Source organism: Acipenser ruthenus, chromosome 36 (assembly GCF_902713425.1).
Source record: "Acipenser ruthenus chromosome 36, fAciRut3.2 maternal haplotype, whole genome shotgun sequence".
NCBI lineage: Eukaryota > Metazoa > Chordata > Actinopteri > Acipenseriformes > Acipenseridae > Acipenser > Acipenser ruthenus.
In genome coordinates, this window is record NC_081224.1 from 5762466 (window position 1) to 5776767 (window position 14302).

Below are 14302 nucleotides of genomic sequence, written 5' to 3' on the forward strand. Positions count from 1 at the left end.
CAAGCTCTGTCAAGTTGGATGTGGATTGTGGGTGAACAGCAATCTTCAAGTCTTGCCACAGATTCTCAATTGGATTCAAGTCCGGGCTTTGACTGGGCCACTCTAGGACATTCACTTTCTTGTTTTTAAGCCACTCTAGTGTCTCTTTGGCTGTATACTTGGGGTCAATGTCCTGCTGAAAGGTGAATCTCCGTCCCAGTCTTAGGTCTTTTGCAGACTGAAGCAATTTTTCCTCAGGGATTTGCCTGTATTTAGCTCCATCCATTTTGCCCTCTACCCTGACAAGCTTCCCAGTCCATGCCGATGAAAAGCATCCCCATAGCATGATGCTGCCACCACCATGCTTCACAGTAGGGATGGTGTTACCTGGGTGATGTGCTGCGTTGGGTTTGCGCCAGACGTAACGCTTTGCATTTAGGCCAAATAGTTCAATTTTTGTTTCATCGGACCACAGAATCTTTTGCCACATCTTTTCAGAGTCTCCCACATGCCTTTTTGCAAGCAGGATTTTACATGGGCTTTTTCAGAAATGGCTTCCTTCTTGGCACTCTTCCATACAAGCCAGATTTGTGGAGTACCTCAGCTATTGTTGACACATGGACAGTTTCTTCCATCTCAGCCATGCTGTAGGTCTTTCAGAGTTATTATGGCCTCTTTCTGGCTTCTCTGACCAATGCCCTTCTTACCCGGCTGCTCAGTTTGGGAGGACGGCCTGCTCTAAGCAGATTCTGGGTGGTGCTGTATACCATCCACTTCTTAATGATCGACTTCACTGTGCTCCAAGGGATATTCAATGTCTTTGAAATCTTTTTATACCCCTCCCCTGATCTGTGCCTTTCCACAACTTTATCCCGGAGTTGTTTTGAAAGCTCCTTGGTCTTCATGGTAGTATCTTTGCTTTGAATGCACTACCCAACTGTGGGACCTTACAGAGACAGGTGTATCCATTTTACTTATTGTGTGAATTCTGAAGGCAATTGGTTGCACCTGAGATTATTTAAGAGTGTCATAGCAAAGGGAGTGAATACTTATCTAATGAAGACTTTTCAGGTTTTTATTTTTAATTGATTTGTTTTTTCACCCCCACATTTTTTCACACATTGAAAGTGCTGAGTAGGTTGTGTAAATCAAAGAAAAAAAAATCCAATTTAAATGCATCAAGATTTCAGGTTGTAACACAACAAACTGTGAAAACGTCCAAGGGGGGTGAATACTTACTATAGGCACTGTATGTGTGTGAGATTTTATTGTATTGTTTTTAAATCCGACACCTCCTTATGTCGGACAAACATGTCCAGTTTAGCGAGTGGCTACTGTATTATTATGAAAAGCTTTTTGGGGGTGAAGGTGGGGGCCCCACTATAGAATCTGATGGGATTAACCCTTCGCGGTCCTATGTCGGACCAGGTCCGACATTACAATTTTCCCTTTCCGGTCCGATGTCGGACTCTGTCCGACATCATCAAAAAGACGTAAAACACAGGTCTCTAGTCGTTTTTTCTCCAGAAAAGGGGCGGATCTGAGCAATACACATAGCCCTGGCACCACAGAGATAACACGGACATAAACAAACAAGATAGCTGTTTCTGCATCCAGCACTCAAAGAATATCGCAGACATTTGCGGAGCTTTTTGAGATGTTATAGTTATAAAATAATAAGGAGTTTGGTGATAAAACGAGTGATCAGGAGATGATTTATCAGTATGCACTATGAAGAGGTATGTGAAAAATATAGTGAACAAGGGGTGGGGCGGGGCTGGAGATGCAGTACTGAGTGTCCTGTTGATATGCAGTGCCTTTTAAACCTGTTTTACTGTGAAAAAAAATACTTTTAAACAGCGCGTCTAAAATAAACAGCACATGTGAAAATAAATTGGACCTGACGTGCCTGAGATGCCCTGAATAAATGGACTGCTAACGGTTAAACTGCCTTTTATTTTGTATATATATGTATATATAGGTAAAATGAAGGCGGAACAGAATGCATTGTGCAGATGACATTTACATTTAAAAAAAACAATGTTAGTTTGATTCTTGCACCTTTGCATGTATAGATGTTATCCTTCGGGCACCCTCTGTTGCAGCAAACCACAACTCAACACCCACTTTTTAGTTGGACAATGTCGCACAACTCTTGCAATGTATAATGCTAGAGATCTCGCTAATAACAAATATATAAATGAGTATATTGCATGCGTCTCTCTTCATTAACATATTTTCTCTTAGTACATATAACAAAATGTTTACTTTGCTAAGTGTCGTAACGAAAATGCAAATTGCGGTATGTCTGCGCTGCAACTGACCCATCTTAGTACACCTACCCCTTACTTTATTAAAATCATGCTACTGCAACAGACACTATATGTGACATTGTGCCTGTTTTCTCTGGTTACCTGCTTGCAGCATCTGTCTTACTGGACATACAGGCGCCTCAACTATGTCCTCGCAATATGGGGGTCACTAAATCAACCCAGATGGGTAAAAGCCAACAGGAATAATATTAAATAGTTAAAAGCTCACTATCTGTTTAGATCATTAAACAAGACTAGTTCCAGAGAGAAGGATAGTCAATGCCTTAGGTAAAGGCATTTCCAATAGACAGGAAGACAGATAAATACTCACCATGATCACAAAGGAGACTGGTCCAATGAAACTCCAGATGAAATAGTTATCCACCCGTAGCCAGCAGCTGGAATGGAAAGAATGGAACAAAACTCATTACACACCAGGGAACATCACAAGAACAAGGATACCTGATGCCAGTTTACATGCACCATCACTACAGCAGTGTTGAATGTAATTTGAAATTGGTCTTGTTCCATTTCCATTTGCACTCAGACCGAGATCAAACTAGTTTGAACTAGGACTCAATTAGGATTGCAGCTCACTGTTTTCCAATTTTCTCTGGACCAAGACGCAGCCAACCTCAGACTATTGAGAAAAAAATATGGTCATAACAATGACTGAATAAGCAGATATGAAATCGCTTTGTCCCAGTGGCAGATGGAACTGTTATTAGTGTTAGTCAGAAGGAAAAGGAACTTACGCTTTCTTGGTTCCGTAACTGCGGTAGTCAATGGCAGCCGATATCCCCACCACGAGCGCAGGGAAGCAGTAGCCACACAGGTAGTAGTACTTCTTGCGAGAGTATTCACTCTCAAACACTTCCACCAGCATTAGATACAGGTGAACTCCCTCCAGACACATCCATGAGAACGCAGCAAGGAAGAAGAAATGCAGCAGCCCAGCAAAGATCGGGCAGGCGATCTGAGAGATGGAGAGAAGAGGAAGAGAAAAATGTTTTTGCATCACATCCAGACTAAATTATAGTGTAGTTTTCAGTCCCGCATTATACTAACACGTTAACAAATGCAAGAGCACTAGCATTGTAGCAACAGGGAGCCTGATCAGAATGCACACTGTGATCTTCATAAGAGAATTCTCTTTCTGCTGGCAAAAACTCAAGAGTAAAAGTTGAGAAATGTATTTCCAGCTGACTCATGGTGTAAATAAAAATATAAAAACACATATTGCTATGATACGGACAACACAGGATACAAAAAAGGTAAAATAATGCCTTTCTGTTAAGACAGGAGGGGGTTCAATAAAACTTTAACATAAGCACTTTCTCATTCTTTGTCTTTCAAAATGTAAAATTCAACATTGGTTTGATATCTGGATAGACCTTGTGATCAGTACACACCAGAAGTAAACATACAGCCTGCAATGCATAGGAATGATACAACACAGAGAAAGGTACTCAACAGGCTTTTTAATAGAGCTTTCTAAGTCAAATGGTATTTCCATTACTGATCGAGTGCTCACATATCTACCACAATCTCTGCCGTAATCTTTCACTCTCCTTGAAAAAGGGGCGGCAGAAGTTCATGACAAACTCAGGTTTACCTGGTAAAAATCATTGTAAGAAATCTAAAAGATGACCCGCTTTAGGGATCTGTGTTGTGGCACTCACGTCGTACTGTGTCTTGTCTATGCCGATCAGGAAGAGCAGCTCTGCAATGAAGAGGTTGATGCACAGGTTCTTGTGAATGGTGTTTCGGTCAGTCTGCAGGCCTCTCAGGAAGCAGAAAGTGGAGATGCAGATGGCCAGGCAGACCAGAGAAATCACAATGCCTACCCAGGTGATGACGAACAGGATGAGCTCATGCATCCTCCCGGGATACTGAGAAAGAGAGACGTGAATCACAAACAGTACACTTCGATCAAAAACCTAAAAACAACCAGCAAACTGGTAGAATACGTCTGTCCCGCTGAAGTTTCTGGTATTTCAGATTGGTCTGAGTTTCTTTTCTTTCTTTTTTATATATTTTTTAAAAGCAGGAAATAATGACGACAATGATACTTTCATTCCTTTCATCTGTGATGCTTACTGATTAGTCCCCACAGGAGTCTGCATCAAATTCTCTAGAAAATCAGCAAAGAGGAAAATCAATTTTCGCTCAAGGACTCTCACAATCTTGTAATAATTTTTTTTCAATATAATTTTTTTTTTTTTTAGTATTTATAGGGACGAAAATGTTCGACATGTTAAAAACGTAGGTTTATTACTGAACAAATTAGTTAAAGTGGTTAAATGCATGCCAATAGCTTCTCGCCCTGTCATTGGCAGTGATGCATGGCACTCCCAATTTATTTGGTCAACGGCAGTTTCACAACCTCTCCATTGCTGACACAAAATCCTGTCACTCAACTGAAACTCAGTCAGATATCTCTCAGACGCAGTTTTGATGCACAGCATTATCCGGCACGTGAGTACATATTCTTAACTATTGCATTTTTCTACAGTCTACATAAATAAATAAATAATTGGTAAAAAACAAACAAAAAAAAAGAGACCTACCACTGCGTCGTGGTGAGCCATCAGCACAGCAAAGTTGGTGAGGTGGCTGCAGGCACAGGTGGTGTGAGTCTTGTTGGTCTTTACAAGCCGACAGCCCTGCGTTGACCAATAACCCATCATGGACCTCTCCGAGTAGTTCCAGAAAGAGCAGTTTGGGCTGAAGTGGTTGTCAAGCTGAGACGAGAAGAACAGGAAGCATAGACAGTATAGATGGTTAGTATAGATGACGTGTTCATAATATTCGATTCCTTACTTGGTATTTACTGACAGTCTTGTTACTGAAATAAAAACTACCCAGTATGACTGCAAACATCATAAAAAGAAAAGGGGACAGTAAAACTAAGCAGATGGGATTTGAAGCTAAGTGCACTTTAACATTCTTACTTTATTATTTTAATTTATATCTTTTTTTAAACAAATGTGTTTACTTTATGTTTATACGTTAAATAAATGTCTTGTCAACTGACACCTTGTGGCAATGTGCCCTGCCCCTGTGTGCATTTCTATGTTATGTGTTGTATGGTGCGTGTGTTAATGTTGGTGTATAGTCATTGGTACACGGGATATAAACGGGTCTGTGTTTCACGTGTATTTAAAAATGTATAATTGTATTTAGGCACGGGATTGCACATCACTGCACGTGCATTTAAAGTAAGTAATATGCGGGCACGAGGTTGCACATAATTAATTCACGTGCTGGGATTCAAGTGAATAATTAATTAGTAATTGAATCCCAGAAAACAGTATATATAGATGCATGTTTCATTCACTTGGGGTGGGTGTTCGGTGAGTGGAGAACGGGATTGGAGACGGAGGTAAAGTTAAAGTTAAAAAGAATAGATAAAATATCTGCTCACCCTGTTTGTCTGTCTAGTCCGTTTTTGTTTGTCTTTTTGTTTTGGCGATGTGTGCCGTGTCCTGTGTTTTTGTGTTCTGTTTAAACCTTTTACTTTGTTAATAAATGCTTAGTGCTACCATTTGCACTCAGCTTCTCATCATCACCGTCTGTCTGTGTGTTTCTCTCTCTGGTCTGAGTTCCTCCCTGCAGCCAGCCTGTCACACACCTGCTCAAAACAAGGAGAGGGAGGTTGTACCTTGAGGTGTGGCAGCGTGAAGACGACAGGGTCGGTCAGGTAGACGCGGTTGGACTCCTTGTTGATAGACGCCGAGATGACCTGAGAGTTGACCACCAGGCCATTGCTGGGGAAACCTGGCTCAAGATCCATCTTCACTGTGGCGTTCTCAGTGGACAAGAAAGGGCCGAGGTTCTTGTAAAGCAAGAAGACTACCTTGACAACACCTAAGATGGAGGCAGGGAGACACAGTGAGAGGCATCGACTTAACATCTCCCATGAAATTGAAGATCATTGATTCATCCCCTGATAAAAGCACCAGGGCATCCACAGCTTCAGCAGTATCTCCATATAGACTGATAGCATTTACAAGGCTTCTGTGTACACACTTAGCCCTCCTTCCTCGGCTCCTGATGTATTTACCTTTAAACAAAGTTATTGTACCAAATGTACTGGAATATCTGCAATTTATATATTTCCTCAACCCAAACCATATGTTATATTTACACACAGATTGTTTTTTTCAGTTTTTTCAAATCCTACGTATATGTTTCCTATTTCCCTTTTTTCTTGTGAGATGTGATATATATCAAAATATGATAATGTTTTGAAGATGGCATTCATGTTAAAAAATAGATGCAAAGTAGGAATAATTACCTTAACATTTAAGTTGGCTTAGATAGACTTCAATATACATGGGAAAACAGAATGTGGCAAAAGTACATATCTGTAAATATATCCCAAAGTTGTTTCGTTAAAAGTGAAACAACTTCCATAGTAAATATTTCATTTTTGTCCTAATTTCCATCTTTAAACACTTATCCTTTGAGTGTGAGAGAGAAACTGAGAGAGAGCAATGCAGTTGAAAGAAAAAAAAGCAAAGATATTTTAGAGGATTATATATGAGGGATTGGAGAAATACAGAGATAAACTGTAAAAATAAAATAATCAGAAATGAAGAATTGGATTTAAATTGAGTTGTTTTTCGTCTCGATCGATAATCTCATACTATTTTTTTTGTGCAATGATAAGGGCAGTCAAGTTCCCATCACAGCTTATCTACCCTTCCGGCTATAGCAGTCCCATTAATAAGAAGGCAAGCAAGCAAGCACTTTCATCCAAAAGAAGAGCTGTGGGGGATGGGATGGGATGGATGGGGGGGGGGGGGGGGGTTATATTCAGGTGAACAAAACAAATCAGTAACATTTTAATATGTACGGAATGAATGTAGCATCGATAAGTATTTAATTTAAATGCATTAAACGATTAATGGAAGTTCACTTCATTAATAAACAACCAATAGATAGTCAATTAGAGTCATTAGTTGATACGCAATTGCAAAACTAATTGGGTTATTTAAAATTAGCTTCAGATTCTATTTTCTTCTTTTTTATTTATTGTATTTATTGTATATATATATGTGTGTGTAATACATGGATGAAGGCTATATTTGCATCCTGAGCCATTCGAAAAAAAGGCATAATACTGAAGCAGTGACGTCAAAATGGCATATTCATCTAGAAGATTATACATGATCTTTGACCAATATTTGACTCCTGTGCACCCGACCACTTTCAAACAAAATGTCTTGTTTTAAATCACTGGACAACACCCACAATTCGTGGTTTTTAGGCACTTTTAAGAAATATGTCTCTGTGAAGATTTACAATCATCCTCCACCAACGGCAGTACCAACCAAGCGAACGAGACAAATAATCTACGACTCTGTCGTTGACTAAAAAATAAAATAAGAAGTATACCCCATTGAAACACCTTTTCCTTAAAAATACATTATTTTTTGCAGTTCATTATCTACCCAGTTTAATTCACAGCTCCTGAATTATCAAAAAGAACATTATATTTAAGATTCTTTAATATTGACTTGATTTACGTTATTATTATTCATTAAATTCACTTGCAGTTTTAACCTTAACACCCGTTTATTGTCTTTTTTTATCACAGATAATATCCATGTATTATGAAAAATAATAGATGGGCTTCAGTGGGTTTCCGTGTCTCGTAGTTTATGACGTCACATAAACCCTAGATGGAATTATTTTCCTGTAACTCACTGCAGCCCATATAAATGGCTTTCTTATCTTAGTGATTTTTAATGTAACTTTAAAATTGCTGCTTTTGTATTATGTGCATACTGTTATTTTAAAATGTTATTGAAATGGTCTGATTGTGGCAGTTGTATGTGTGACATGCTATACAAATGTATTGTGGTTTGTTCTTTTCTTCTGCTATGTACCGTACAGTGCTTTGCGATACTTTTGTATAAAAAACATGATATAAATGCAATATATATATATATATATATATATATATATATATATATATATATATATATATATATATATATATATTATTCTCGCTATGTACTGTATATTCAGTAATAATAACAACAGTAATACTAGTATTACTACTACTATGATTACTACGACGACTGCTACGACTAATAATAATAATAATAATAATAACAACTTCAACGTCTATGCACAGGTTTTTCATCAATTAGTATGATCTTTACTGTCGATGGAAACAACAACACGGTGCTCAACCGGCGCAAATCCCAGCATGCATCTGAGAACTACAGCATTGGGAGGTGGAGACCTGACGAGTCTCCTGTCATTCCCAGCATGCACCTGAGAACTACAGCATTGGGCAGTGGAGATCCTCCAGCAGATCTTGAGGCTTATGGCGTACATTTTATTGGCGATGAAGCAGTGAGGATTAGGGAGAGGAGAGGGTTGGACTTGGTCCCTTACCGCTGCGGCTTTTCTGCTTGATGGTGTTGGCAGACAGTTGGATGGTGCTTTCACTGGGAAAGGACTGAGGGAATGTTAAGGGTTGCAGATCCGTCTCTGTGTTAATAACCCACACCTCCAACGCTGCAGGCCAAGACAAAAAGTAAGAACATCACCATCCTAACTGGCTCTTTTCTAGTGTCATTAGAAGACATAACTTCTAAATTTAGAGAGGTCAAAAAATTATGCTGTAATCACCGTTTCTGTAATTCCACCCATTTCATATTTTCCATGGACTCTGAATTAGTTTTTATATTGTAAGCCCCTAGGCTAAATTTCAAGGAGTCCTAAGCAAGATTTTACATCATTTTGTTCATCTTATTAAAACTAGAAAAACCACTCTTTAATTTAGTAAAGTAAAACAAAACCAAAAAAAGCTATAATCACATGTAACACAATTACACTGATTTTAAATGTTATTTTACTCCAGAACATTTATTTGAGCCTTTATTAGAACTAGACATGATTACCAGCCCCCCTTGGAAAGAGTGCTAACCACGGCTTTGAGAAATCTCTTTTCTTTCCTAGCAACCCTTTTCTTTCCTAGCAAATCTTTTTGTATATTTTCCTTTTGTTTTACGTATTTTTGGTTTTCTGTATTATCAGCAGTGATAAAACTGAATAATTAAAAAAAAAAATTCTTGTACTGTATATTCTTTGATTTTTAGCTTGTCTTTTAGAATTTAATTTTGGGATGTGCAGACATTTCAATGCTATTGAATTAAAAAACGGCTCTTCAGCATCCTGTGAAATCTTAATTTCTGTCAATGGTCTAGCTGCAATCCAGCTTATAAAATAAGAGCCAACTGCCTTTCATCACAATGAAAATGGGGCCATTGATAGGACTGTCCATGCTAATATGTTGTAAACAAATTGATTAAAAGCCTTGGTTAGCAATCCATAAAGAGAGCAGCTTTTTTTCTTTTTTCTTTGCACACCCCTTTCTGATATCTGCAAACGTTCTGAGTAGTTCGAAATACTCAAATATTGAGTTTTACTGATTGTTTTTGTATGTCCCGTGAAAGTGCTTTGAACTATTTTTAAAAGAACAGCTCCTTGCCAGAACTTCTAGTTTCTGTTGCACTTTCCATTTCCGGTTAATGATGCAGATCGTATCTCCAGTAATGTTTGACCCCTCACTGAAGCTTCTTTGAGGAGCCTCTGTCATTTTTACTGTGGGTTTAATCGAATAATAGTACACTATACAATCTAATTTACTGCTCAGACTGCATTGTGCATGTTAGGGATACAGGAATAAGTGACATGATTTTGGGTCAGGTGACACCACTGGTATCCATGGAGAAATTCAAGAGAAGTTCCGACAAGGAGCTTTCCAAGAGTCCAGACCTCTCTCTCAGGTAATGCAAATTCAAGCAATACAACACAATATTGAGAAACTACTGCATTTAAATATCTTAAGAAGGGAAAGTAAAACATAAAAATAAAACAATTAAATAATAATAATAATAATAATAATAATAATAATAATAATAATAATAATAATAATAATTTGAAGCTCCTCTGTGAGAAAGTTACACATTAACAGACAATTTACATTTCAGGCTACCGATTGAAGGCATACAGTGGTTAGTTGTTTTCATAATATATCGTGGTTTACATTTCCACAGTTTTGATACCATGACCATTTTTCCATACCACAGTTAGCGAGTTCATGGTTTAGTGGTATGCAAAAGTAGTTTACATATTTTATCCCTACTGGCTCCTAAATTGTGCTTTCTGATTTAAAAATAAAAACAGTCAAACTGTGTACAAATGAGACACCACATGGTATCCCTATAGTGCTGTACAATCACTCAAGCACCTCCTACAATCCTTACTGTTACAAACAAAGCAGACCTGTAAAATACCCCTTTTAACTTCAAATGCTGAAGGGAAATGCCCTACATTTAAAGGTACCTCAAGGTTAAATACAGTTTCTTATTCTACATTACATAAGTTGAATTTGCTATTCACTTTCTTTCCAAATACACTTATCCTGCTGTAAAACAACACAGTACAGTATGGAGAAACACATGTCATAGAGTCCACTGACAGGAGAACAACTGTGCTGACCGAAAGATTGATTTTGTTAAAGTCAAACTCAGAAAGAAAGCAGCACTTTATTAAAAACCCACACTTAAGGAAAAACTAAAGCACTTGTCATACAATAGCTATAACATCAAGTGTACTTGGAAACAAGTCTCGCTCACAAGCTCCATTATCTGAATTGTATCCACTTTCACACTTTTAAACTCCCTTGACTGGACATGAACAAGATCTGCTCTCTTACCAATGTTAATGCCATTGGCCACGAACTTGGGCTCCCGCAGGTTGTCGGCCAATAGGAAAGCACCCTCTTCCATGACGTCCAGTAGCATGGTGGCTGTGTGAGACTGCTCTGTGGTGTTCATATCCTGCCAGGATTGAAGGGCATCCGGGCGAAGCAGGTTATCTATTGTCTGAACCACAGCCTGAAACAAGAGCACAGAGTCAAGACAAAGCCAAACAGGAAAACTATAGTATGTAAAGCACGTAGGATTACCTGAAACCCATTCATGTTGGACTTCATGCAGGTGAGAATCCATTTCAGGTACTAGGAATACATGCTGTAAAGATCATTCAGCTAAGAAAATCATGTCAGCAAATCTTACCTAAACCATCTGTTTTTCATAGCTAATATATACAAACAAATGTCAGACACCTTTTGCTCCATTTTCCAAGCTGCATTACAGTTGTTTCTGGTACATTCTTTGTGTAAACAAATCCAGAATGTTTTTTTTTTAAATGTATATTTCTTTACAAGAACTCAAACTCACCTAAGCTTTACTCCCTGGCTCACTCTTCCTATGGCTGAAGTGCTATTAATGTTGACCACATTCCTTCACGCAACCTCCTGAACTTTAATGATACAGTTTCTTCACTTCACCTTTACAATGATGTATGCATCTTTTTTGTCTTTCACATATGACAATGTGAGATTTACAACATGGTGACAATAAATACAGTATTAGGTAAGAATTATTGTGCACTGTTTTATTAGTTCTAAGTACATACAGTGAAAGAATATTCAAAGTACCATTGGGTTGTGCACAGCTAAATTATTAGTTGAGTATCTGTGGTGTTTTTTGAAGTGAGGAGAATATGCTTCTTACCTGAATATATGAACGGCAGGTACGTTCCCGCTTCTGGAACTAAAAAAAAAAAAAAAAAAAAAAAAAGTGTTAATAAATGTGTTCATTCATTAATTATATGATTTAATTTATATCCCACAATTTTAGATTAACCTTATTTTACTTAAGATTACCATTAAAAACAATTGTTGGGGTCATGAAAAAAAAAGTGTGGTGGTGTGGTGGACCCGCAAACGTTTCAGTTTAAGAAACAAGGATAGATTATCTAACAAAAAATGAAATTGTGGGTTATCAAGTTTTTCCAGGACACCCCTCAAATTATAATTATCACCCGTTCCACATTCTAAAAGACATTTAGCAGTGGACAGGTCTGCAAAAACATCCAGCAGTCTACTAATCATTGTGCATATCAGTTTTAAAAAGTCATCAGTGTTGCAGCTGAAAATGATATACAAAGTGATTCTAAACAATAATTAAGATAACTGATATTTCAGACCCATACCAAGCTCCTCTATAATGGAAGACGATGATATAGAGCTTCCCATGGGCTAATGTGTGCCGGATCGCACTGCATGCCAGATCCGGTACCTTTTTGTCTGACAGGCGACAATGAAACATTTTTCAAATAATGAAATGAACTCTATATACATAACACGTACAATGTACATAACACCCCAAGCGGCAAAACGTCAAAAAAACATGCTCTTAACAACAACAGTGTCGTCGCTTCTGTTTAGGGTTGGCCATGCTCCGCTCCGGAGTCTGGAGCCGGAGGGGAGCTTGCCAGTTTTATGAGCTGAGCTCTGGAGCTGGGAATGCTGGAGCCGGAGGGGAGCTTGCCAGTTTTATGAGCTGAGCTCTGGAGCTGGGAATGCTGGAGCCGGAGGGGAGCTTGCCAGTTTTATGAGCTGAGCTCTGGAGCTGGGAATGCTGGAGCCGGAGGGGAGCTTGCCAGTTTTATGAGCTGAGCTCTGGAGCTGGGAATGCTGGAGCCGGAGGGGAGCTTGCCAGTTTTATGAGCTGAGCTCTGGAGCTGGGAATGCTGGAGCCGGACGGGAGCTTGCCAGTTTTATGAGCTGAGCTCTGGGACTGGGAATGCTGGAGCCGGAGGGGAGCTTGCCAGTTTTATGAGCTGAGCTCTGGAGCTGGGAATGCTGGAGCTGGAGGGGAGCTTGCCAGTTTTATGAGCTGAGCTCTGGAGCTGGGAATGCTGGAGCCGGAGGGGAGCTTGCCAGTTTTATGAGCTGAGCTCTGGAGCTGGGAATGCTGGAGCCGGAGGGGAGCTTGCCAGTTTTATGAGCTGAGCTCTGGAGCTGGAAATGCTGGAGCCGGAGGGGAGCTTGCCAGTTTTATGAGCTGAGCTCTGGAGCTGGGAATGCTGGAGCCGGAGGGGAGCTTGCCAGTTTTATGAGCTGAGCTCTGGAGCTGGGAATGCTGGAGCCGGAGGGGAGCTTGCCAGTTTTATGAACTGAGCTCTGGGGCTGGGAATGCTGGAGCCGGAGGGGAGCTTGCCAGTTTTAGGAGGTGAGCTCTGGAGCTGGGAATGCTGGAGCCGGAGGGGAGCTTGCCAGTTTTATGAGCTGAGCTCTGGAGCTGGGAATGCTGGAGCCGGAGGGGAGCTTGCCAGTTTTATGAGCTGAGCTCTGCGGCTGGGAATGCTGGAGCCGTAGGAGAGCTTGCCAGTTTTATGAACTGAGCTCTGGAGCTGGGAATGCTGGAGCCGTAGGAGAGCTTGCCAGTTTTATGAGCTGAGCTCTGGGGCTGGGAATGCTGGAGCCGGAGGGGAGCTGGAGCTGAGGTTCCCGAGCAGCTCCACTATTTCCTGCCTTTCACATTTTAAAAAATCCTTCTGAATTATTCAGTTCAAACATTTGAATGAACAAAATAAAGAAGTATATACAATAACTAAATGTAACTACAGAAGTGCTTTAATATACATAACATTTCTGTTGATATAAGGAGTCATCCAAAATGATCAACTGGAATCATGTATTCCAGTATCTGCAGCCATTGCCTTTTATAAAACCTAGTGCAGGCTTATACAGAGGGTCATCGTAATCGCACAGTAAGAGGACAGTGATTATAGTCAAATGCAACCCGAAACATACACAGGAGGCTAGGATTGAATAATAAAATAAAAGCTTAATGAAGACTGGTACAAAATCAAGGCAGTTATCATGTTCACAATGTAGTGTATGACAGACACACCATTAAATGAAATGTATAATATATATTACATAGAATACAACATACTAGATACTGTACCTTATAGAACACTGATTCTATCCATGTAACATTTATTATACTGCTGGAACAAACATGGTATTTTCATGTTCAGATATCTGTTCAGGATTCAGACATGAATATACTGGTATGTTAATCTGCCAAACGTTATCAAAGTCATTATATGTAACACTGTCCCGTTGA

The 14302-nt window shown here is 39.4% G+C and overlaps 1 protein-coding gene across 6 annotated transcripts in view; it reads right to left on the minus strand.

Annotated features, from left to right (window-relative positions):
- Positions 1 to 14302, minus strand: part of LOC117965547 (adhesion G protein-coupled receptor L1-like) — a 270259-nt gene that overhangs the window by 66955 nt on the left and 189002 nt on the right. For all 6 annotated transcript variants that reach the window (XM_059007937.1, XM_059007934.1, XM_059007938.1 and 3 more), the window contains 8 exons: positions 11897 to 11935; positions 11035 to 11215; positions 8706 to 8828; positions 5956 to 6161; positions 4862 to 5035; positions 3974 to 4183; positions 3047 to 3267; positions 2623 to 2689 (listed from right to left, as the gene is read on the minus strand). In XM_059007937.1, the coding sequence (XP_058863920.1) occupies positions 2623 to 2689; positions 3047 to 3267; positions 3974 to 4183; positions 4862 to 5035; positions 5956 to 6161; positions 8706 to 8828; positions 11035 to 11215; positions 11897 to 11935 (1221 nt within the window). The remainder of the gene's footprint in view (positions 1 to 2622; positions 2690 to 3046; positions 3268 to 3973; positions 4184 to 4861; positions 5036 to 5955; positions 6162 to 8705; positions 8829 to 11034; positions 11216 to 11896; positions 11936 to 14302) is intronic.